The sequence below is a fragment of the Arachis hypogaea genome, chromosome 19 (assembly GCF_003086295.3).
Source record: "Arachis hypogaea cultivar Tifrunner chromosome 19, arahy.Tifrunner.gnm2.J5K5, whole genome shotgun sequence".
Classification (NCBI taxonomy): domain Eukaryota; kingdom Viridiplantae; phylum Streptophyta; class Magnoliopsida; order Fabales; family Fabaceae; genus Arachis; species Arachis hypogaea.
In genome coordinates, this window is record NC_092054.1 from 12,057,869 (window position 1) to 12,082,078 (window position 24,210).

The 24,210-nt window shown below is 32.1% G+C and overlaps 1 protein-coding gene and 1 non-coding gene across 2 annotated transcripts; one reads left to right on the forward strand and one right to left on the reverse strand.

Annotated features, from left to right (window-relative positions):
- Positions 1-301: 301 nt before the first annotated feature.
- On the forward strand, positions 302-3,728 carry LOC112776695 (uncharacterized). The gene is made up of 4 exons (XM_025820920.3): positions 302-739; positions 1,377-1,562; positions 2,497-2,667; positions 3,405-3,728. Exons 1-4 carry the CDS (start codon positions 461-463, stop codon positions 3,519-3,521), a joined length of 753 nt encoding a protein of 250 aa, XP_025676705.1. The 5' UTR covers positions 302-460; the 3' UTR covers positions 3,522-3,728.
- A 19,803-nt stretch (positions 3,729-23,531) lies between these two features.
- LOC112781624 (small nucleolar RNA R71) lies at positions 23,532-23,639 on the reverse strand. Its single transcript, XR_003192389.1, has one exon. It is a non-coding gene; the product is annotated as a small nucleolar RNA R71 (small nucleolar RNA).
- Between the last annotated feature and the right edge of the window lie 571 nt (positions 23,640-24,210).

The window sequence follows — 24,210 nt, forward strand, 5'->3', positions numbered from 1 at the left end:
TTTTTGCATCATATACAGTTGTTTTTTTAAAAAAATATTTTTCTATTTTTTAAATTTAAACCTAAAAATTTTTAGTTTACATTTAAATTATTTATCCTCTAAACTAACCTCATATTTATTATTATTTTATATATTCAATAAATAAAAAATAAATTAATACTACTATCTATTTCACAATTAATGCTTAAGATTAAAGTAGACAAAAATAAAATTTTATGTAAATTAAAAAAAATTAATTAAATACATAAAATATTAGAATAAGATTTAAAGTATAAAATTTTCAAACCTAATATAAATTTTTAAATGATAATATAAAAAAATTGTAAGGAATAAATAGAGAATTTAGCTACTATCTATTTCACTGTGCAATGTGCATAACATAACATTATCCCAATTCCAAGTCGCTGAAGCGGATAGAATTGATAGTGAAGAGGAGCATACGGCTTTAAGCGAGGTAAGCATGGCTCTGGTGTGTGGTTCCGCGTCGGTGACGTTCCCTTCATCTTCTTTCCCACGTCACAGCCACAGGAATACCTCTTCCTCTTCCTCTTCCTCATTGGTTGGGTTACAATTTCCATTTCACAAGCTGGTATCCTTATCATTATCTCCCTCTTCTTCTTCCAACACCAATGCAAGGACCCTCCGTATCCATTCTCAGCAGCAAGATTCTTCAATCCTTCCTCCAGAACAAGATCCACGCTTCCTCTGCGTCGAACCCGAACCCCGATTCAAAGGCCCGGTGCCACTTCTTTCTCTACTCTTTTGTTTTAGCTTCTTAGTAGGTTTCTATGGAATAAGCTTTCTCAATGTTGTGCACAAACTCCAATGAGTTGTTAGTAAAAGCACTGGTTAGTAACAGGTTTTGTGAATTAAGACTTGATTTGTCACACTGTATATTGTTTGGATAGTTTTAGTGAAATTCATTGCTGGAATCCAAAACCTGCAAAAAAGAGCCGAAAAGTTAGTGTGGAAGTTTCCAATTTTTGTGTTTTTAAAATTGTGCTTTGTGATAACCTAATCAGCTTGTAATTGAAGGACAATACCCTATAGAACTGCAGATATAATTGTAATTTAGCCTATCTTTACTTTGTCATAACCTAATCAGCTTCAAATTGTATTCGTAATTTCTTCTTCATCTCTGTCTTTAGTTGTTATACTTGTGGTTTGTGTTATATCAGCCCTATATTATCACTGAAAATTCAAAAAACTTAGTAAACTGAGTAAGTGATGATCCGGTGTCTGTTAAAAGATGCATGCATTTTCTACTCTTTTTTTTTTTTTTTTTTTTTTTTTTTCATTTGAGTAAAGCTGTTGCTGTCTGTAGAGTCTTTTCGTAATGAAGTTTAAACGGTTCTAATATGTAAAGAAAATTGCAGGACATTTGGAACAAGACCTGGTATCCAAAAGCTGCCGATCATGTTAATACGGAGAAAACATGGTATGTTGTTGATGCTACAGACAAAGTTCTTGGCAGACTGGCGTCAACGATTGCTATTCATATCCGAGGGAAAAATCTAGAAACCTATACTCCCAGCGTGGACATGGGTGCATTTGTAATTGTGGTATGTATTGCAGCATAAATTTTTTTGCTATTTGCAGTAGAAGCTCTCAGTCCAAGATTTTAATACGTATGCTAAAATAACCTTGTTGGTTTTGAAAACTTTTTATCTGTTCCTCTTTTATTTTTGGGGTTGAAGTTACAATGAGAATGAAGTAGTAGCTGAGAATGAATATTCTACTTCCCTAAACATTTCTCATGTCATTTATAAATGAACCTTGGATTACCTTGACATTTCTTTTTTCATGCCAATGTATGGTTTTAAGTCATGATTGGAAATCTCTTAATTAAGCCCTGAATATAGTTATGTATATTGTTTTGGATAGTTTTGGTTGCTGCAATATCCTCCTTGGTATGCAATATGTAAATCTGAAGATAGGAACTCTTCTACATTTTCTTTCTTCCTGTATATATATATTCTGAGAAATTTTTTGTATGCATTTTAAGTTTGACACACATTATTACTTATTAGGTATGAGGATGACTTGTGGTGCAATGATATTTTCCAATATTTCAATAATCCTTACTTATTATAAGAAAGGGAAAAAAGAGGAAACATGCTCTTCTTCATAATCATAGGGAACCCCTGTATTGTGGTTATACTCTCTTACATTGACCCTCCGTTTATATTTATTGCAAGGAAATTTTTATGCATTTGAATTTTTGCTTAAATTATAGTTACTAGTACATGATTTATGAGCCAATGGTATTTTCCAATGTTTCAATAACCTGTAATGGAAATAGCTTTTGCTTCATGGGGAATCCTTTATATTGTGGCCATACTCACTTATAATATAATTATCCATTTTACCACCCTGACCCCCCTTCTTGAAGTTTTGGTCTATGGAATTTCTACTTGAATCGTATTTTCTTTTATTTTAATTGACGTAAACAAGCTAAGGTCTGAATCTCTTCTATTTTGATTTGGGATTCAAAAGGTGAATGCTGAAAAGGTTGCTGTATCTGGGAAAAAGAGAACCCAAAAGCTTTACAGGAGGCACTCTGGTAGACCTGGTGGTATGAAAGTAGAGACATTTGCTCAACTGCAGAACAGAATTCCTGAAAGAATTATCGAACATGCTGTTCGTGGCATGCTTCCGAAGGGGAGGGTAGGTCACATACACATACTATGCTATTGTTGATATAATTCTAAAATATGTGATTAACTTTCACAACATATCTCATGCAAGATATGTCACCATAACCGAAAAGGTTCACTAATTGACTTAGGAATCTAAGTTTTGGTTTGAATTTTGAAAGCCAGGCTCAGATCTTTGAAGAAAATACCTTCATGGTCATACTTTGGGGTTGGATAATCTTTTCGGGTCCATTGAGTATTTGTTTTAGGACAAAAACACACAGATTCTGAGAAACAAAATTGTTTGGAGGACATAAATACAGAAACAGCCAAAAGTATTTTTAGTTGAATTTAATTTTCATGTCCTGTTAGTGTAAAATAATTTTACACAGACAACCAATCTTGTATTGTCACTTCAACAAAAGTAACTAATTTTCAAACCCACATCCCACTACTTAAAAGATCATCTAAATGCATGAATTTGATTGGATGATTGTAAATTTACACGGTTAGAACATCAAAATTGAACTTTTTTTAATTTGGGATAAAGTATCTTTGATTTTCTGTCCACAAAAAACTGGAGACACAACTTTTCTGTAGTGTCTCTGTTTCTATATTTTCTCTCTTAATAAACTTACTAAATGCAGCCTTGTAAGTGGTTTAGTAGGACAGGAGAACTCTTGTGTTGGAGAAATATTCAATTTTTCTTAGACAAAAGATTATTTCTCTTTAATAAAATGTACAATAATGAAGGTTTTGTGTATGCAGCTTGGGAGGAGGCTATTCACCCACCTGAAGGTTTATGAGGGTCCAGATCATCCTCATGCTGCGCAGAAGCCCATCGAACTGCCAATTCAGGATAAGAGAATATATTTACAGAGATAGAGAAACAGAAAGAAATGCATTTATAAGAGTTTATTTCGTAGATCATTGAGTTACTGGCCTCATGTCTTTCATTTAATGTTTATATTGTCTGTAGATGTATTCGATTATGGTGTTGTTTTTGCTAAAGGTCCGTGGTTTGACTCTTAGAGATATGTAATTTGTGTTTTTCTAATTTGATTCCAGTTAATGGCAACGTATTACATTTTTTATTTTTCTTTTTTAATTTTTTTGAAGAAAGCGTTTTCCTTTTTCTGTCCTTAACGGTTTGCTATGGACAAATTATATTTATTGGTGGAAATTCAGATTTAGTTAACTTTATGTAAAATTAATAGTTGAAAACTGGTAAATAACAAATTATTTAACAACTGTTAATTATTAACTTTATATGAATTTTTACTTTTATTAAAAATTATATATTAGGTACAAGTACAACAAAGCATCAATGACTTAGGAAGAGAAAATCGAGGTGGTGTTATCTTCCTCAACCATGGCCTTGCCAATACTATAACAAGATACTCTTTCACAATCCAACAAACTTATTGTTCTTTTAAGTTGTAACAACTCTTTGAAATAAGAGAGTTCTTCATTGTTAATACTTAACCATGACAAATTCAATACAAACAATATAGGTCATATCCTAATCCATCTAAGTTCATATGCTGAATCTTACATAACACTGAGACAACTTCAGTAGCATCCTTTGAAACCCTCCCACAATTGCTCAAACCTTTCATCTTCAAGTTGGGGCAACTAAAGCAAGCTTAGTGACAACCAAATGAGAATTTATAACCAAACAATCCTCTTCCATCTTCTACTTCCTAATTACAAAATTAAAAACAGCCTAATAATATATATATATATTTAATAAAATTATAAAAACTAATAGAATAATTAAATCTATTAAAAATAAATTAAATTATATATATTTATACCTAAATATAACACATATATAATAATTAATTTAGTGATTAATTTTTGACGTATACATAGCATTTTTTATTCTAATTATTATCATATTTAATTATATATGTAGGGTAAATATTCCAGTGGACCATAAAACTTGCCAATTGGGTATAGCCTTTTTCTTAATATCATGTTTCCTCCTATAACGTCCTGCAAGGCTAATGTTAATGCAGATGAACAAATAAATAAATTTTGGCCGTTATAAATTGGGTAGAAATTAAGCACATTGTGTGATAATTTCGAACCTAATCTTGCATTAACAACGGCTTTTCGTTTTTGGAAATAACAAATTAACCTCTTCCTCCTTAAGTATATTAGTATTTTTAAAATTAAGTACAAAGATACTTGAATCTTTTTAAGATCAAATTCAAAGTTTAATTTTTAACACCATTAAACAACAATAATAATCCAAGCCAACTTTCAAATCGTAATATTTGATTTATGTATTAAAATATTTATCTGAATTCTATTAAAAGATATTTAATTAAATTAAGATAAAGATGTATCGGAAATACCAATCAATAACAAATCAGAACCAAATTTAAAACTATCTTATGGTTTAGATAAAGATTGGATCAGTTAACAAAAGATTTTTTCCTTGTAAGACTCTATAAAAAGCTACACAGCCATAGAGTAATACAATTAAACCAGCTATCGGAAATCAAGATCTTTCACTACCTTGCAATGGAATTCACCTCTTTTTCATGGGAAATCAATTCCATTGAATACCCACCCATACCACAAGAATGCTTTTTCCATGATTTCTTCTCCATCATCTTCAGTTTCACCAAAGAATTGATCCAAATTACCCAGCCCGCAGACCAAACCTCTGACTTTGACTTTTCGTCTTCTACAACTACGACTGCCAATGAAGCTTTCTTGGTTCCCTTCCATGTCCTGTGTAATCGTAACGGTGAAAACACCGCATTTTTACATGAAATCTTCTCTTCGGTGCCTATATCCTCTCAGTTATTGGACCAAATTTTACCTGACATGGGTGAAACCGCAAGAACAATTCTAAGTCGTGAAGGGCGTGAATCCGGCATGCCAGAGATTACTGTGAACCTTTATGTTACGACGCACATTGTTGTGGAAGATTCTGATTTCTACAATGATGATCTCCGTCAAGATGTTCCTGAACTAGCCCGACTCGTGAATCTGTTGGAGAGACCCAAAATTGATAAGCGAGATGATGATGCTGAAGAATGCAGTATTTGCTTGGAAGAGTTTGGACATGGTATTGAAGATTCGAGTGTAGAAGTTGTTCGCACAAGTTGCTCGCATGTTTTTCACGAACGCTGCATGTTCCGTTGGCTCCGACGTTGTGCCGACCATCAATCGCCGTATTCTTGCCCATTGTGCCGCTGCATCATATTTCCAACTTCACAGAGAGATGAATAGGTTCTTTGAAGGAACTCTTCTTTTTTTAGTTTTTAGTGTTCTGTTAGGGTTCTTTAATTTGTTTTTCACTAAGATTTATGTTCTGCTTATGTAGCATTATTATTCAGATAGGATAAATCTCCAACCTTAAAGTATAATTTTAAGAGTTGTTTTGTTAAATATTTGAGAATTATTTTAATACAGTGGAAGTTTTATCGGAGAAATCTTCCCACCTTATACTCCTAGTACACATAACCAGCATCCATTTTGGGAAGCCTAACCACAAGAGTTCGCAAGTTTATGCAGAAGAATTAGCTTTATATATGTTGTAACATTGCATGTGTTAAATACCCTTTTATATAGTATCATTTCAAACAACTTGAGTAAGACAATTTGAATATAACTCAATAATACACTTTTATTATTCTCTTAGTGTCTTGTTTCTGACAGCATGCATCCCTGGCTTTTGAAATCACAACTCAACTTGTCTAAAATCTAAATGGTACTTAAATACTTAATAAGATTTAAACTCGTGTTTTACTGATTTACGAGAAGCTAAAAATCACACACAGACGTAAAAGGTTAAGGTAGCTACTCCAATGAAGATTTTATCATTATTATTGTGCAAAAATACTTTATTTTGACCATTGAATGAAAAATTGGATGGTTTGATTTTTATAAAAGTGTTACTTTTATATAAAGTGTGGTCAAACAAATAAGTTACACATTTTAAACAAAGATCATCATAAAAATATGTTTTTGGCATCTTCATTTAAATAGTTGTCAAAAAGTTAATAGTTAAAAATCGATGGATGACAATTTAATTAGATATATTAAATTACCTAGTGATTTTTAACTATCAACTTACGCAAAACTAAAATAAATTAATTTTTATATATAAAAAAATATTTCATAAAAAGCTTTAAAAATTAATGTTAAATTTAAATAAATTAAAATTCTAAAGATATTATATATTTTAATATTGGTTTAATTATTCTGTTAGTCTTTATAGTTTTATAAAATTTGTAATTAAGTTCCTATATTTTTTTTTAATTTGATCCTTACACCATTTTTTTTAATTAGGTCTCTCTTGACAGTAATTAGTTTAATTGTATAGGGACCCAATTAAAAAAAATTGGTACAAAAAGCCAAATAAAATGAAAAAAAGTATAGGAATCCAATTTAAAATAAAAATTTGGTACAAGGACTCAATTAAAAGAAAAAAAAGTATAGTGATCTAATTAAAAATTTTGCGAAACTATAGGGACCAACAGAGTAATTAAACCTTTAATAATATTTAAAAAAAAATTATTAGCTAATATATATGTTTAACAAATTTAAATGGGTTAATAGTCGTCAAATTAGTCCCTAAAAGATAAGACATTCTTCAAATTCATCTCTCAAAGATTTTTTCAATCAAATTGGTCCTTTAAAGATTACAAATTAATCATATTTGTCTTCCAGTCACTTCATTAACAATTTTTTTCAAAAATTGATGTTGTAAAACGCACGTTATATATATATATATATATATATATATATAATACTTAATATGTCTAATTGGATATTGACCAAATATGTTTATGAAAATTTATTAATTTAGTCATTTTTTTTAGTCAACGTCTAACTGAAACATGTTATATGTCATGTATGCTATATATCAGTTAACATTTCACATCATTAATTGTTGACGAAAATTGTGAGTGGAATAACTGAAAGACAGATATGATTAACGTAATTTTAGGGACGAATTTAAAAAATATTTTATCTTTCAGAGACTAATTTGACTATTAATCCAAATTTAAATACTGCAATATAAGAATGCAATTATTAGATGTAATATAAATATGAATGTAATATTTTAATAATTAAAAATAATATTATTTTTTCATAAATTATGATATTATGTTTTTTTAACATTATTATTATAATTAAATAATATTAAAAAATTAAATTATTAAAAAAAACAATATGCAAATGACAAAGGTAATATGTAACTAAGAAACATAATCATATCAAAAATTAAAAAATTTAAAATATTATAAGAATATAATTAAAAAACATAATCATATGAAAAATTAAAAAATTTAAAATATTATAAAAATATCATATATTATAGTATTTTAGGATTAGAGTTCATCACTCAGCATATAGTGAACAAATTGTTCAGCAAACTAAAATAAAGAATCATGGTCATTAACTAAATTTTTTAAATAATTGTGAAAAACATTAGCAAAAGAAAGAGGATAAAAAATGAAATGCATGAGATTATGTAAGGGGAGATAAAAAAGATGTTGAAGTGAATATTAATTTATATAATAGATATGAATATAGATGATGGTAAAAAAAGAGAATAAATTATATTTTATTAAAATAAAGCTCTACATCTAAGAAAAATTCTTATCAAAATTTATCCAAGTTGTTGTAACAACTTTTTAAATCACGCGCTCCTTCTCCTTCTCCTTCTCCATTTCTTTCTCTTTCTCCTTCTCATCCTTCTCGTATTTCTTCTTCTTTTTCTAAATTTGCGCAGGTTCTTCTTCTTCTCTTCTTCTTCTCTTTCTCTTTCTTCTTCTTCTTTCAACGAAGCACACGCAGACTTCTTCTTTCAAATTTGCACACGCGCAGATTTTTCTTCTTTTCTTCTTCTTCTCCTCCTCTATCAAATTCAAAATTGATTTCTGTATAATGAACCGAATACGTTATTAAGGTGAAACAATTGTATAGTACTAAATGAACGGAACATCATCTATTATATAAAATCAAATTCAAAACAGCTTTCTACATAATGAAGCGAACAAGTTATTAAGGTGAAACATTTGTATAGTACTAAATGAACGGAACATTATCCATTATATAAAATCAAATTCAAAACACTTGTGTCTACAATTTAGAGATTATCAGTTCAATTCAATTCATAATGAACCGAACATGTTATTATGGTGAAACAATTGTATAGTACTAAATGAATGGAACATTATCCATTGTATAAGTTCAAATTCGAACAGCTTTATGCATAATGAACCGAACACGTTATTATAGTGAAACAATTGTATAGTACTTGATCCGTCACCTTATAACTCGGTCTTTATTGTGCATTATGAGTTATAACTCGGCATTAATTATCATTTATTCTTTGCTTGTAACCGACACCTTCATTACCGACTTAATGATCATCATTTCAATCTTGATGACCAAACGGTCATAACATGAATATCATTCATCAATTCTATGCCTATAAAAGGAACCTTCTATATCTAATCTCAAGAGGCAACATGATAAGTTCTATAAGTTCCATATCATGTCTTACATTCTATATTCATAGAATTATTACACACAACACATGATAACTTCTATTTCATGTCTTACATTCTATATTCATAGAATTATTCATATACCTCTTAAACACTTACTGACTTGAGCGTCGGAGTGTCTTTTGCAGGTACCCACCCCTTGTTCTCTCCTTGCCGACGTATAACTCATCCCGACGAGAAGCTTGAAGACATACATCGACGGACGAGCTATACACTGGCCAAACTCAGCAAGAACAGTACTAAATTAACGGAACATTATCCATTATATAAAATCAAATTCAAAATAGCTTTCTGCATGATGAACCGAACACGTTATTAAGGTGAAATAATTGTATAGTACTAAATGAACGGAACATTATCCATTATATAAAATCAAATTTTCAAAAAGCACATGTGTCTATAATTTAGATATTATCAATTCAATTCAGAACATCTGCGTCCATTCAATTCAATTCAATTTAGCAATTGCATTCTATTCAATTTGATTGAAAAAATAATCTATTAGCAAAATATTGGTGTTGTTGGTGATGGCGATAACGAAAGAGGAGAAGAAGAAGTAGAGGAGGAGGAGGAGGAGGAGAAGAAGATTCTGCGTGCGCGAAGAATAAGGAAGAGGAGGAGGAGGAGGAAGAGGAGATATGCGTGAATTTAAAAGAAGAAGAATATGACGTATGCGTGTATTTAGAAGAAGAAGAAGCGCGAGGAAGGAGAAGAAGATAAAACGTGTGTAATAACGTTCTTTTAATGAGAATGGTTTTTGTTGATGTTGGACCTACTTGGATGAAAAAAATACTTAGATGTGTAGCATAACTGCATAATCCATTTTATTAATTAATTTATATCTATTAAAAAAAATAATATTATTAAAAATATATTGAGTAACTTACATAGGAATAAAAAATAAAAAAATAAAAAATAATACTAAACATTATATAAAAAGAATAAAAGGTGATATGATAATAAAAAATTATAAAATAACAATTTTACTAAAATATTTATATAATAATATTAAAAATTGTCTAATATATAAAGAGTTTATTGTATTGTTATTTAATAATTTTACTAAAATATTTATGTGAGCTGAAATGCATGTTGTTCTAAATTAACTTTTCTTAATTAGCTTTTATAATGGTTGATACTCTCAATAATTTTAGTTGGGTGAAAGGTACGTGAATACGTGATAAAAATATCGGAGACTTTATTTTAATGAAAATTTTTTATTTATATAAATTTTAATGTAGAACATAAATTTTAAAAAATATTTGATGTGTTCTAAAACTTTATAGCATTTTGCTTTAAATGAAAATGTCTTAGGGTATTGACCTGCAGTACAAAAAGACTGAGCTTTCAAGTTTCAAGCAAGGAAGAACTTTTAAGGGTGGAATTAATGCTGGAACTTATAATGATCCATATCTCACTGCATTTATAATTAATAACGCCTCTTGCCTTTCCATATTAAATTATTAATGTATTTTTAAAAAAAATTAATAATAATATACTTTTATTTTCATTGTGTATAAATATATTAAATGATGAAAATTTAACTTCATATAAAATTGATAATTGAGAGTTATTAAATAAAAATTTAGTCAAATCTATTAAATCATTCCACAGATATCATATTGGCATGAAATTAACACCTGAATTTTTTACTTTATTCATTTTTCTTAAATTATGGTGTTACTGCATTGTTCCCATCTAATTTTCAAGTTGATATTTATCTCACTTCTTTTAGCAAAATTTTCAAATATAAGTGAACTATCAATTCGATCCAAAAGTATCAATCAATAACAAATCAGACCCAAATTAAAAACTACCTATGGTTGAGAACTTGAGATAAAGATTGGATCAGTTAATAAGAGATTTTTTCCTTGTAAGACTATAAAAAGCTACACAGCCTTAGAGTAATACAATTGAACCACCTATCGGAAATCAAGATCTTTCACTGCCTTGCAATGGAATTCACCTCTTTTTCATGGGAAATCAATTCCATTGAATACCCAACCATACCACAAGAATGCTTTTTCCATGATTTCTTCTCCATCATCTTCAGTTTCACCAAAGAATTGATCCGAATTACCCAGCCCACAAACCAAACCTCTGACTTTGACTTTTCTTCTTCTTCAACTACTACTGTCAATGAAGCGTTCTTGGTTCCCTTCGATGTCCTGTGTAATCGTAACGGTGAAAACACCGCATTTTTACATGAAATCTTCTCTTCGGTGCCTATATCCTCTCAGTTATTGGACCAAATTTTACCTGACATGGGTGAAACCGCAAGAACAATTCTAAGTCGTGAAGGGCGTGAATCCGGCATGCCAGAGATTACTGTGAACCTTTATGTTACGACGCACATTGTTGTGGAAGATTCTGATTTCTACAATGATGATCTCCGTCAAGATGTTCCTGAACTAGCCCGACTCGTGAATCTGTTGGAGAGACCCAAAATTGATAAGCGAGATGATGATGCTGAAGAATGCAGTATTTGCTTGGAAGAGTTTGGACATGGTATTGAAGATTCGAGTGTAGAAGTTGTTCGCACAAGTTGCTCGCATGTTTTTCACGAACGCTGCATGTTCCGTTGGCTCCGACGTTGTGCCGACCATCAATCGCCGTATTCTTGCCCATTGTGCCGCTGCATCATATTTCCAACTTCACAGAGAGATGAATAGGTTCTTTGAAGGAACTCTTCTTTTTTTAGTTTTTAATGTTCTGTTAGGGTTCTTTAATTTGTTTTTCACTAAGATTTATGTTCTGCTTATGTAGCATTATTATTCAGATAGGATAAATCTCCAACCTTAAAGTATAATTTTAAGAGTTGTTTTGTTAAATATTTGAGAATTATTTTAATACAGTGGAAGTTTTATCGGATAAGTCTTCCCACCTTGTACTCCTCGTACACATAACCAGCATCCATTTTGGGAAGCTTAACCACAAAAGTTCACAAATTTATGCAGAAGAATTAGCTTTATATACGTTGAAACATTGCGTGCATCGTTGGCTTTTGAAATCACAATTCAACGAGTCTAAATTGTACTTAAATACTTAATAAGATTTAAACTCGTGTTTTACGAGAAGCTAAAGACTTACAGATGTATGTGAAAGTTAATAGTTAAAAACTGTTAGATAACAACTTAGTTAAATTATATTAAATTATTTAACGATTTTTAATGAGATAACATTTAATTTAATCTCTAAAATTGTATACGAACTTTAATTTAATTTCTAAAGTTTCAATTGTTTTTATTTAGTTCTTAAATTTTGCGAATACGACTCATGTTAATCTTTGAAATAATTTTCAATGTATAAACATTAATAAAATGCTTTTAATCTATTATAGACAGGCGCATGCTATGCTAGACTCTGTAAATGATGTCGTTTTGGTTTTAACACTCAAATAATCCAAAAACAACATCATAAATGGTGTTTATTGAAATTTTACCTAACAAAGCAAGTAATACGACGTCATTTTTAAACTATTTAAATGCCAAAACTAAAACAGCACCATTTTACAGGTTTCAGTGTGACATTTGATTATCCATTTCAATGCTTTATTAATGGTTTTTACTAAAAATCATCTTACGGACTAATGTGAGACACGTTTATAAAATTTAAGGGCTAAATAGAGGTATTTAAAATTTCAGGGATTAAATTGAGACTCGCATGCAAGTTCAGAGACTAAATTGAGTATTAACTCGATTTTTAACTATTAACTTTATATGAAGATAACTGCATGTGAGTCTTCACCTTACGTGAAATTAAAATAAATCAATTTTTATATATAAAAAAATATTTAATAAAAAACTTTAAAAATTAATGTTAAATTTAAATAAATTAAAATTCTAAAGATATTATATATTTTAATATTTAAAAAATTTATTAGCTAATTGTGAGTAAATTGTTTAACAAACTAAAATAAAGAGTTATAGTCATCAACTAAATTTTTTAAATAATTGTAAAAAATATTAGCAAGAAAAGAGGATAAAAAATGAAATGCATAAAATTATGTGAGAAGAGATAAAAAGGATGTCGAAGTGGATATTAATTTATATAGTAGATATGAATATAGGTGAGAATAAAAAGAAGAATAAATTATATTTTATTAACTAATTTATATTTATTAAAAAAATTATTACTATTAAAAATATATTGAGTAACTTACATAGGAATAAAGAGTAAAAAAATTAAAAATAACGCTAAATACTAAAAGTGATATGATAATAAAAAATTATAAAATAATAATTTTATTAAAATATTTATGTAATAATATTAAAAGTTGTCTAAAATATCAAGAGTTTATTGTATTATTATTTGATAATTTTATTAAAATATTTATGTGAGCTGAAGTGCATGTTGTTCTAAATTAACTTTTCTTAGCTTTTATGATGGTTGATATTCTGAATAATTTTAGTTGGAATTCCGCTAGAAAGTTAATGGGATATTTATACAATGTGTACAATGAGCTGTTTATTTGGTTCAATATGAGTTAAAAAAGAAAATCAACCCACTTTTACCCTAATTCTAAAATTGTTGTTCAGTTTTGTGTTAATAGTAACCACATAATCCCTAATTCAAAATTTTTCTAATTCCCTTTTTTGGCACCGACGGCAACCTTGCCCTCCAACCCCTGCACAGTCGCTCCTGACCATTCCACCGCTGGGGCGCCATTTGACCTGGAACTTGCATTAGCGTCGACGAGACCTGCATCGTCCAACCTCGTTCGCGCGCGTCTTTTGTTCGTTGGCAGCAGCTACTTCGGTCGGCCCCTCACCTGCACCGCTCACCATTCTGCGCCGTCGTCCTCCGTCATTGTCTTGTCTCAGCGTGGTTAACCTGCAATTTGTGCGGGCCCTAAGTCTGCCTGTGTCCTGCGACCTTCCTTCTGCGTCGGCCAGTTGAAGCCGTGACCGTTGGAGGGTCCCGGTCTCATTGCTGTTACGACCCTGAAACACGCACCATCGTCGACGATCTACGGTTAGTGGGTTAAGTTCTAATTTTCATGATTATTGTTTCTATTGCTTCTAGTTGTAGATACAGTTTATCTTGCTGAGATGTTTGATTGTTCATAGTGAACAACTCCATTGTTGTAATTTCAGTATATTAGAACATGTAGAATAAGTTGTTGGTGTAGATGGTTGCAATTGATTTAATGTTAGCGCGGAAAGAGTCGCTAAAATTTTGTTTGAATAGAACCCATTAACCCATTAACCCCAGAATCCTCCCATCAGCGGAATTCTCCACCAGTGTTGTTTCATCCAAAGGTTAGTTGATGACTATAGTTTTACTCGTAACTAGATGTTCATACAATAAATTTTGCTGAGTTACATGATTGTTCTGCATATGCACACTATGGTTGGAATTTGAATGTATTAAAACGAATTGTACAAGTTGTTGCTGTTTATGGTTGCATTGGTTTTTATTCTAGCACGCAAAATTTTGCAGAAGTTTGGTTTAATTAGTATTGTATCCAAGACTTCTTGATGCACTAGGTAAGACATTTTTTAAAGAAAATAAAAGGAATACATTACACCATTTAGGAGTATAACTGTGACAAACCTTAAAAGTATTTTTGTGCTTATTATGTTTAATTCTATCTATTTGACATTTGGTTAAATTTGTGCAATGTTACAGTGGTTGAGAATAGAGAAAATTGGAGCGTTGGACAAATGCATTGAGAATAGAAGAATTTTGGTTCTAGATGAAGCAACAACATCCACTGACACTACAACACAATTTAATTCACAAGACTATTAGAAATGAAACTAGTGAATGATTTTGGTTACTCACAAATTAACTATACATTTGTTACTTATTGCAGTGTCTCTTATATTCATGAATGTTCTTAAAATGGAAATGCTCCTGTTGAGAGAAAACATATGCCACAATTATTCTAAGTCTATGAATGAGAAATTTAATGAACATATTAGAAATTGTGGTCAATTCATAATATGCTAGAAGTTCATTTTATTAGATATACGAATGCTTATTTTCATTATTAAGTGGATGTTTAGTTGATTGAATTGAATTTTAAGTAAATACAATTAAAATATTTTAGATGTTTAATTTAGTAGGTATAAAGATGGTTATTTTTTTCTTAAGTGGATGTTTATTTGATTGGATTGGATTTAAGTAAATACAATTAAAATACCCCGGATGTTTAATTCGCTAGGTATACGTATGGTTATTTTTTACGTTAAAGTAGATGTTTTTTTATTAGACGGGATCTAACAAGAGAAGTGATGTTTATTTTAATTATAACATTGGTATTTTGCTTGAGTTGCTAGATTCTGCATCCATTTCTCATATGAAATAATCATCCGCATACATAGTAAAATGAACATCTTAAGAGGATGGAAAATAGGTTTATGAATTGAAGTTAGTATAAAATACTAGGATTATAAGAAAACTTAGAAAAGGAGAGGGAGATTCGGTTGGTGCTACTGTATATTGTAGTACTGAGAAAGTAAGGAAAATAGTAGCATCATGACCAAATAAATAAATAAATTTACAAAAAAAATAGGAGAATAGTAGAACTTCCTCTGATTCACCGATCATTGGCTCTTAGAAATTCTGTATCCTGCAGTACCACCTAATTTTCGGTCCCACCAAGTCTCATTTTTTTGTTTCACTGATTATGCCATAATAATTAGAGTAATTAATTAATTATTGAACTGAATACTATATAATTTGATTATAGGATTACTAAGTACTAACATCAGCTCTTTCACATTGACTCCTACATCTATAACCCGCTTATAATGTACTTTACAAGTTACAACAATGGGGTAGGAAATGGATCATCTCCAGTTTTTTCAACACTTGACAAAATACAGTGCAATCTCTCACCTTTGATTTTAATAGTGAGACCAGAAATAAATAAGAGAGAGAATGTGGTGAATGGTTAGATTAAACACTGCACACCATCCAGTTTTTTATTCACTGGAGAGGATCCACTCCCGTAATATGTCACGTCCCCTCTCACAGTGTACTTCACATGACACTTCAAAATCATGTCACTAATGCATGCACTTAAGATAAAATAATTCACAATAATCTTTCAAAAATTCTGATCATATTTGATGGTAATCAGTGGCTAAGAGAAGGGGGTTGAATCTTAGCTTCCCTTTTCGTAGAGTATTATTTTTACTTTTCCAATGAATTTCTAGAGATATTTTCAATTTTTGACTCATAACAAGTTAAGAGAAATTTTTGTTTTGTCTCGTAACAAGTTGAGAGACATTTTTCATTTTGTCTCCTGCGAACCAGAAACTGAGAAGAAGCAGAGAAGGGAGAATCACACCAAGATGTATCCTGCTTTAGCTGCTAAGTGCAATGCAGCCTACATCCAGTCTCCATCACAACAGTGACGGAATTTCACTATCTTTAATAGATTACAAACACCAATTCTTTCCCTAAGATCTACCCAATCCTATTTGGGACAAATCCAAATTCTAACCCCAATCTGAATTTGACTTGGACTGAAACCAAGCTTTCAACAGCAAAGTGCTAACCCAACTTGCAAGAAAATCTCCACAGGATCATGAAACACAACAGAAAGATGTACAAAGAAACTCTGAGAAATCTCTGGCTTTTTCTCTAATTTGATCACTGTCTTTTTTCTCTCACTGGCATTTTCTTACAAACCTCATCATATTTGCCTTTTTCAACATGAGACTCAAACAGACAAATACTAAGAAAAAGAAAAAAATGAATACCATTGAAGGAGAAGAACCCAGGAAGCTCGAGTAGCTGTGAGAACTCTATGCTTTCACTTTCTCTCCTTGATCTCAACCATTGGCCATTCACCCTTAATATAGAAGGGGAAGCTTTCAAGGTTGAAACCCTAACCCAGCAACTTCTTCTCCTAGCAAAGAGTAGCAGCGGCTTCAAACAGAGAGGGTTGAGAAAACCGAGGCTTCTGCATGCAAGTTTACCTCATCACTCTCACTCTTTTTCTTCAAGCTTCTTCCATCTTGGCCATTGATCTTGACTATGGCCCCAAAAATGGATTCTGAGCATTGATGTAGTTCTGACCCAAGCTGGCTTCAAGCTTTCCATTTTTTCTTCTTCCTCTCTAGAGACTCAGAGGCTATCTTCTTCTTCGTGGAACAAAAACGGAAATAAACTTTTTACTAAGGTAGATTTTCTTCCTACCCGAAGCCGATCTCTTCCTTTCTTGACAAAGAAAATCTTGAAGTCTTTCTACAAATCTTTCCTTCTGTAGCAAATATCTTCCTTAGCCTTTTCTTCTTCATAGGCTTTTTTTTCTGATATCTTCTTCTATCTTCTTCTCTGATGATTGAAGTGACTGAAAGCAAGAGAGAAGAGAGAGAAAACTTTCGAAGGAAGCATTGATTGGAATTAAACTAAATTGAATTTTTATTTCCATTACCCAAGACATAAAGTAACGTGTGAAGCTTTCAAAACACATTAAACTCAATTGAATTTTAACTTTCAGTTACCAAAGCATTAAATCAATTTGAATTAAAACTTGGAAAACGTCTTACTAGCACCAAAGGAGGTAGGTAGCCGAAGCTTGCTTTGTGAACCTTGGTTCCATTCTTTGATCCATCAATTTTGGTTTATGGGCTTGTGATATGGGCTGTTTTCCTTTTCAATATTCAGCCACTCATGTTTAAATTAATTTTGCACAAGACTTAATTAATTCAATTAACAAGTTGGGCTCACATAGCTTTTGGCCCATTAGTTTTCTTTCCTGCACACTAACAAAAATATCAAACAAACTATTGGAAGTAATTTAAACAAATAACTATTTAATAATTTCTTAATTAATATTTTAATAATGTTTGATTATCATCGGAGTTTTTCAAACTCAACAATATTAAAATATAACTTCCATGGTTTATTACAAATTTACTATTATAAACTCATAGAAATAAATTAAATTTTTACACATCAAATTCTATACTAGATGCAAATCTTTCTACTCAATCAAGAACTACTCCTAAAAATTCTTGACATTATCAATCTCAGAACTCCTCGTGCAGCTTTCTAACAAACATATATATGTAATCTTGTAAGCATTTTCAGGCTAGTTGAATGATTTGATACCAAATAATGTTGCTGAGTATTTACAAGGAAGGCACAGAATTCATCTTCCCAAACCTACAACAGTATTTGTTTTGACATTTGATTATGCAGCTGGTCTTGGTACTTTCATGATGAATCCATGCTTCATTTTTTCAACTCTATAAAAAAAATTGTAGTGTAAACAATGATATAAGGAGTCAGGTACTAAGACAATTTGAACAATAAGCAAACAAAACTAAAAACACAAATGCGTTTGAACCTTTAACCTTTTTTCTTTTAGCAGATTCGGGTACACCCCCACCTTTGATCATAGAGACCGTATTCTCCACAGGCTCATTACTGAGATCAACATTGAAATACTCAAAAACACATGTCAAAAACATGTCATAAGGCAGATTGTATTTTTTGTCACTTCGAACACAATCCCACATGTGCCTAATCATGAGATATGCAAAGGATGTAGGAACAGAATTCAGAATTGCATACAGCACAAGAGTATCACAAACTGTCACCCTTTGATAGGAGCCACTTTGTGGCATGATTATGTGGGTGATGATTCGGTGTAACAGAGCCTGAATAGGTCCGAGGGCTTTGTGGGTGAGATTAGTTCCATCCAAAGTAGAGAAATTTTCACAGTCACAAGCCAGGGCTTCTTGATGGGAGATACCAACCTAGTTATCCCATTTTCCAGTCATGAAGGCCCCGACCCCCACATCTTCATAACCTAAGGCAGCACAGATGGTTTCATTGCTCAGAGAAAAATGAGTATTTTTAACATAGGAATGAAGTTCACCCTCATAAAAGATCATGTTTGCATAAAACTCACGTACTAGATTAGGATAATCTAGTTTTCTGATTTTAAAAATGGGGGATCATTTTAAATCATGAAAACAAGATTGAAAATCAATTCCTTTTTCATCAAGTGCTTCAAGATCAACAATAAAGGAATGACACAACTTTCGATTTACCAAAATATGAGAGTGAAACTCATGGGCTACAAAGGATATGAAGCGGAAGGGATCATAGTGAGAGTGATTTTTACCAAATTTGTTTTTGAAATCCAGAGAGTCAAGATTTGGAGGCTCTCGGGTAGGATGAAGAGAAGAGCGCTGATGAGCGGATAATTTATACGCTTTTTGGCATTGTTTTTAGTATGTTTTTAGTAGGATCTAGTCACTTTTAGGGATGTTTTCATTAGTTTTTGTGTTAAATTCACATTTCTGGACTTTACTATGAGTTTGTGTGTTTTTCTGTGATTTCAAGTATTTTCTGGCTGAAATTGAGGGACTTGAGCAGAAATCAGATTCAGAGGTTGAAAAAGGACTGCTGATGCTGTTGGATTCTGACCTCCCTGCACTTAAAGTGGATTTTCTGGAGCTACAGAACTTGAAATGGTACGCTTCCAATTGCGTTGGAAAGTAGACATCCAGGGCTTTCCAGCAATATATAATAGTCCATACTTTGGCCAAGAATTGACGACGTAAACTGGCGTTCAACGCCAGCCTTCTGCCCAAATCTGGCGTCCAGCGCCAGAAAAGGATCCAAAACCAGAGTTGAACGCCCAAACTGGCACAGAAACTGGCGTTCAACTCCACAAATGGCCTCTGCACGTGCAACACTCAGGCTCAACCCAAACATACACCAAGTGGGCCCAGGAAGTGGATTTATGCATCAATTACTTACTCATGTAAACCCTAGTGACTAGTTTATTATAAATAGGACCTCTTACTATTGTATTAGGAATCTTTGGACGTCTGGTTCTTAGATCAGAGGGGCTGGCCATCTCGGCCATGCCTGGACTTTCACTTATGTATTTTCAACGGTAGAGTTTCTACACTCCATAGATTAAGGTGTGGAGCTCTGCTGTTCCTCAAAGATTAATGCAAAGTACTACTGTTTTCTATTCAATTCTTCTTATTTCTCTTCTAAGATATCCATTCGCACCCAAGAACGTGATGAAGGTGATGATTATGTGTGACGCTCATCATCCTTCTCCCTTATGAACGCGTGCCTGACAAACACTTCTGTTCTACATGAATTAAGCTAGAATGAGTATCTCTTAGATCTCCTAACCAGAATCTTCGTGGCGTAAGCTAGAATGATGGCGGCATTCAAGAGAATCCGGAAGGTCTAAACCTTGTCTGTGGTATTCCGAGTAGGATTCAATGATTGAATGACTGTGACGAGCTCCTAACTCACGATTGCAGGGCGTTAGTGACAGACGCAAAAGGATAGTAAATCCTATTCCAGCATGATCGAGAACCGACAGATGGATAGCCGTGCCGTGACAGGGTGCGTGAGCATATTATTCACTGAGAGGATAAGATGAAGCCATTGACAAGGGTGATGCCTCCAGACGATTAGCCGTGCCGTGACAGGGCATTGGATCATTTTTCCGTGAGATGACCGAAAGTAGCCGTTGACAGTGGTGATGTATCACATAAAGCCAGCCATGGAAAGGAGTAAGACTGATTGGATGAAGATAGCAGGAAAGCAGAGGTTCAGAGGGACGAAAAGCATCTCCATTCGCTTATCTAAAATTCCTACCAATGAATTACATAAGTATCTCTATCCCTTTTATTGTTTATTTTAATCTAATAAAATATCATGTTTAAATCCGCCTGACTGAGATTTGCAAGGTGACCATAGCTTGCTTCATACCAACAATCTCCGTGGGATTCGACCCTTACTCACGTAAGGTATTACTTGGACGACCCAGTGCACTTGCTGGTTAGTTGTATCGAAGTTGTGACAATCATGAATTAAGATCAGAGCACCAAGCTTTGGAGCCATTACCAGGATTTGTTCGAGCCTGGAGATCACAATTTCGTGCACTAAGTTTTTGGCGCCGTTGCCGGGGATTGTTTGAGTTTGGACAACTGACGGTTCATCTTGTTGCTCAGATTGGGTAACTTTCTTTTCGTTTTCTTTTCAAAAATCTTTCAAAAATATTTTCAAAAAAAAAAATTTCTCTTTTGTTTTCGAAAAAAAATAAAAATGTTTTCAAAAATTTATTCAAAATTTTTAAGAATGAACTCTAGTGTTTCATGAAGCATGTGAAGCCTGGCTGGCTGTAAAGCCATGTCTAAATTCATTTGGACTGAGGCTTGCAATTTATTATCAAGAGCAACTTAGTTGTTGCTCATCCACCCGCTGCTGATCCATGATCACCTGCTGAAGCTTGGCTGGCCATTGGCCATGTCTAGTGTTTTGGACTGGAGCTTTCTTTGAAAGCTTGGCTGGCTAGTGAGCCATGTCTAATTCCTAGACTGAAGCTTTAGACTAACATAGCAAGATTCCTGGAATTCATATTAAAAATTTTGGAATCCTTATTTTTCTTTTTCATATTAATTTTCGAAAAAATACAAAAAAAATCAGAAAATCATAAAAATCAAAAATATTTTTCTGTTTCTTGTTTGAGTCTTGAGTCACATTATAAGTTTGGTGTCACCTGCATATGCATCTTGCATTTTTCGAAAATTTCATGCATTCATAGTGTTCTTCATGATCTTCAAGTTGTTCTTGGTAAGTCTTCTTGTTTGATCTTGATGATTTTTTTGTTTTGTGTCTTTTCATGTTTATCATATGCATTCTTGAATTCTTAGTGTCTAAGCATTAAAGAATTCTAAGTTTGGTGTCTTGCATGTTTTCTTTGCATTAAAAATTTTTCAAAATTGTGTCTATGATGTTCATCATGATCTTCATAGTGTTCTTGGTGTTCATCTTGACATTCATAGCATTCTTGCATGCATCACATGTTTTGATCTAAAAATTTCATGCATTGCATTTTTTTTTGTGTTTTTCTCTCTCATCATAAAAATTCAAAAATAAAAAAAAATATCTTTCCCTTTTTCTCTCATCAAATTCGAAAATTTGGATTGACTTTTTCAAAAATTTTTAAAATCAAATTGTTTCTCATGAGTCAAATCAAATTTTCAATTTGAAAATCTTATCTTTTTCAAAATCTTTTTCAAAAATCAAATCTTTTTTCAAAATTCTTAGTTATTTTCGAAAATTCCAAAAATATTTTTCAAAAATCTTTTTCTTATTTTTATACCATATTTTCGAAAATAACAATAACAATTAATGTTTTGATTCAAAAATTTGAAGTTTGTTACTTGCTTGTTAAGAAAGATTCAAACTTTAAGTTCTAGAATCATATCTTGTGATTTCTTATGAATCAAGTCATTAATTGAGATTTTAAAAATTCAAATCTTTTTCAAAAACTAACTTCTATCATATCTTTTCAAAAATATCTTCTTATCTTATCTTTTTCAAAAATATCTTTTCAAAATATCTTTTCTAACTTCCTAACTTCTTATCTTTTCAAAATTTGTTTCAACTAACTAACTAACTCTTTGTTTGTTTCTTAACTTTTTCAAAACTACCTAACTAACTCTCTCTCTCTAATTTTCGAAAATATCTCCCCTCTTTTTCAAAAATTTCTTTTTTATTAACTAACTATTTTTATTTTTTAAAAAAATTTTTTCGAAAATTTCCAACATTTTTCAAAAACCATTTTTCAAAAATCACTAACTCTTTTTCAAAATAATTTTCGAAAATTATCCCTCCCCCATCCTATTCTATTTATTCATTCATATCCTAACATCTCATCTCACATCTCTTCCATCCGTACAGTTGTGTTTCTTCCTTTACATCACATTCTTTGTCTCCCCCTCTTTTCTTCCACTCACAAAGGGATCCCTATACTGTGGTATAAATGATCTCTATTATTATTATTATTTTTCTGTGCCTTCTTCTTTGTCATATGAGCAGGAGCAAGGATAAGAACATTCTTGTGGAAGCAGATCCAGAACCTGAAAGGACTCTGAAGAGAATATTAAGAAAAGCTAAAATACAACAATCCAGAGATAACCTTTCAGAAATTTTCGAACAGGCAGAGGAGATGGCAGCCGAAAATAATAATAATGTAAGGAAGATGCTTGGTGACTTTACTGCACCTAATTCCAATTTACATGGAAGAAGCATCTCCATTCCTGCCATTGGAGCAAACAACTTTGAGCTGAAACCTCAATTAGTTTCTCTGATGCAGCAGAACTGCAAGTTTCATGGACTTCCATCTGAAGATCCTTTTCAGTTCTTAACTGAATTCTTGCAGATATGTGATACTGTAAAGACTAATGGAGTAGATCCTGAAATCTACAGGCTCATGCTTTTCCCTTTTGCTGTAAGAGACAGAGCTAGATTATGGTTGGATTCTCAACCCAAAGACAGCCTGAACTCCTGGGATAAGCTGGTCACGGCTTTCTTAGCCAAGTACTTTCCTCCTCAAAAGCTGAGCAAGCTTAGAGCTGATGTTCAAACCTTCAGACAGAAAGAAGGTGAATCTCTCTATGAAGCTTGGGAAAGATACAAACAGTTGACCAAAAAGTGTCCTTCTGACATGCTTTCAGAATGGACCATCCTGGATATATTCTATGATGGTTTATCTGAGCTATCAAAGATGTCACTGGACACTTCTGCAGGTGGATCCATTCACCTAAAGAAAACGCCTGCAGAAGCTCAAGAACTCATTGACATGGTTGCTAATAACCAGTTCATGTACACTTCTGAAAGGAATCCTGTGAATAATGGGACGCCTATGAAGAAGGGAGTTCTTGAGGTTGATACTCTGAATGCCATATTGGCTCAGAATAAAATATTGACTCAGCAAGTCAATATGATCTCTCAGAGTCTGCATGGAATGCAAGCTGCATCCAACAGTACTCAAGAGGCTTCTCCTGAAGAAGAAGCTTATGATCCTGAGAACCCTGCAATAGCAGAGGTAAATTACTTAGGTGAACCTTATGGAAACACCTATAACTCAACATGGAGAAATCATCCAAATTTCTCATGGAAGGATCAAAAGCCTCAACAAGGCTTTAATAATGGTGGAAGAAACAGGTTTAGCAATAGCAAGCCTTTTCCATCATCAACTCATCAACAGACAGAGAACTCTGAACAAAATGCTTCTAATTTAG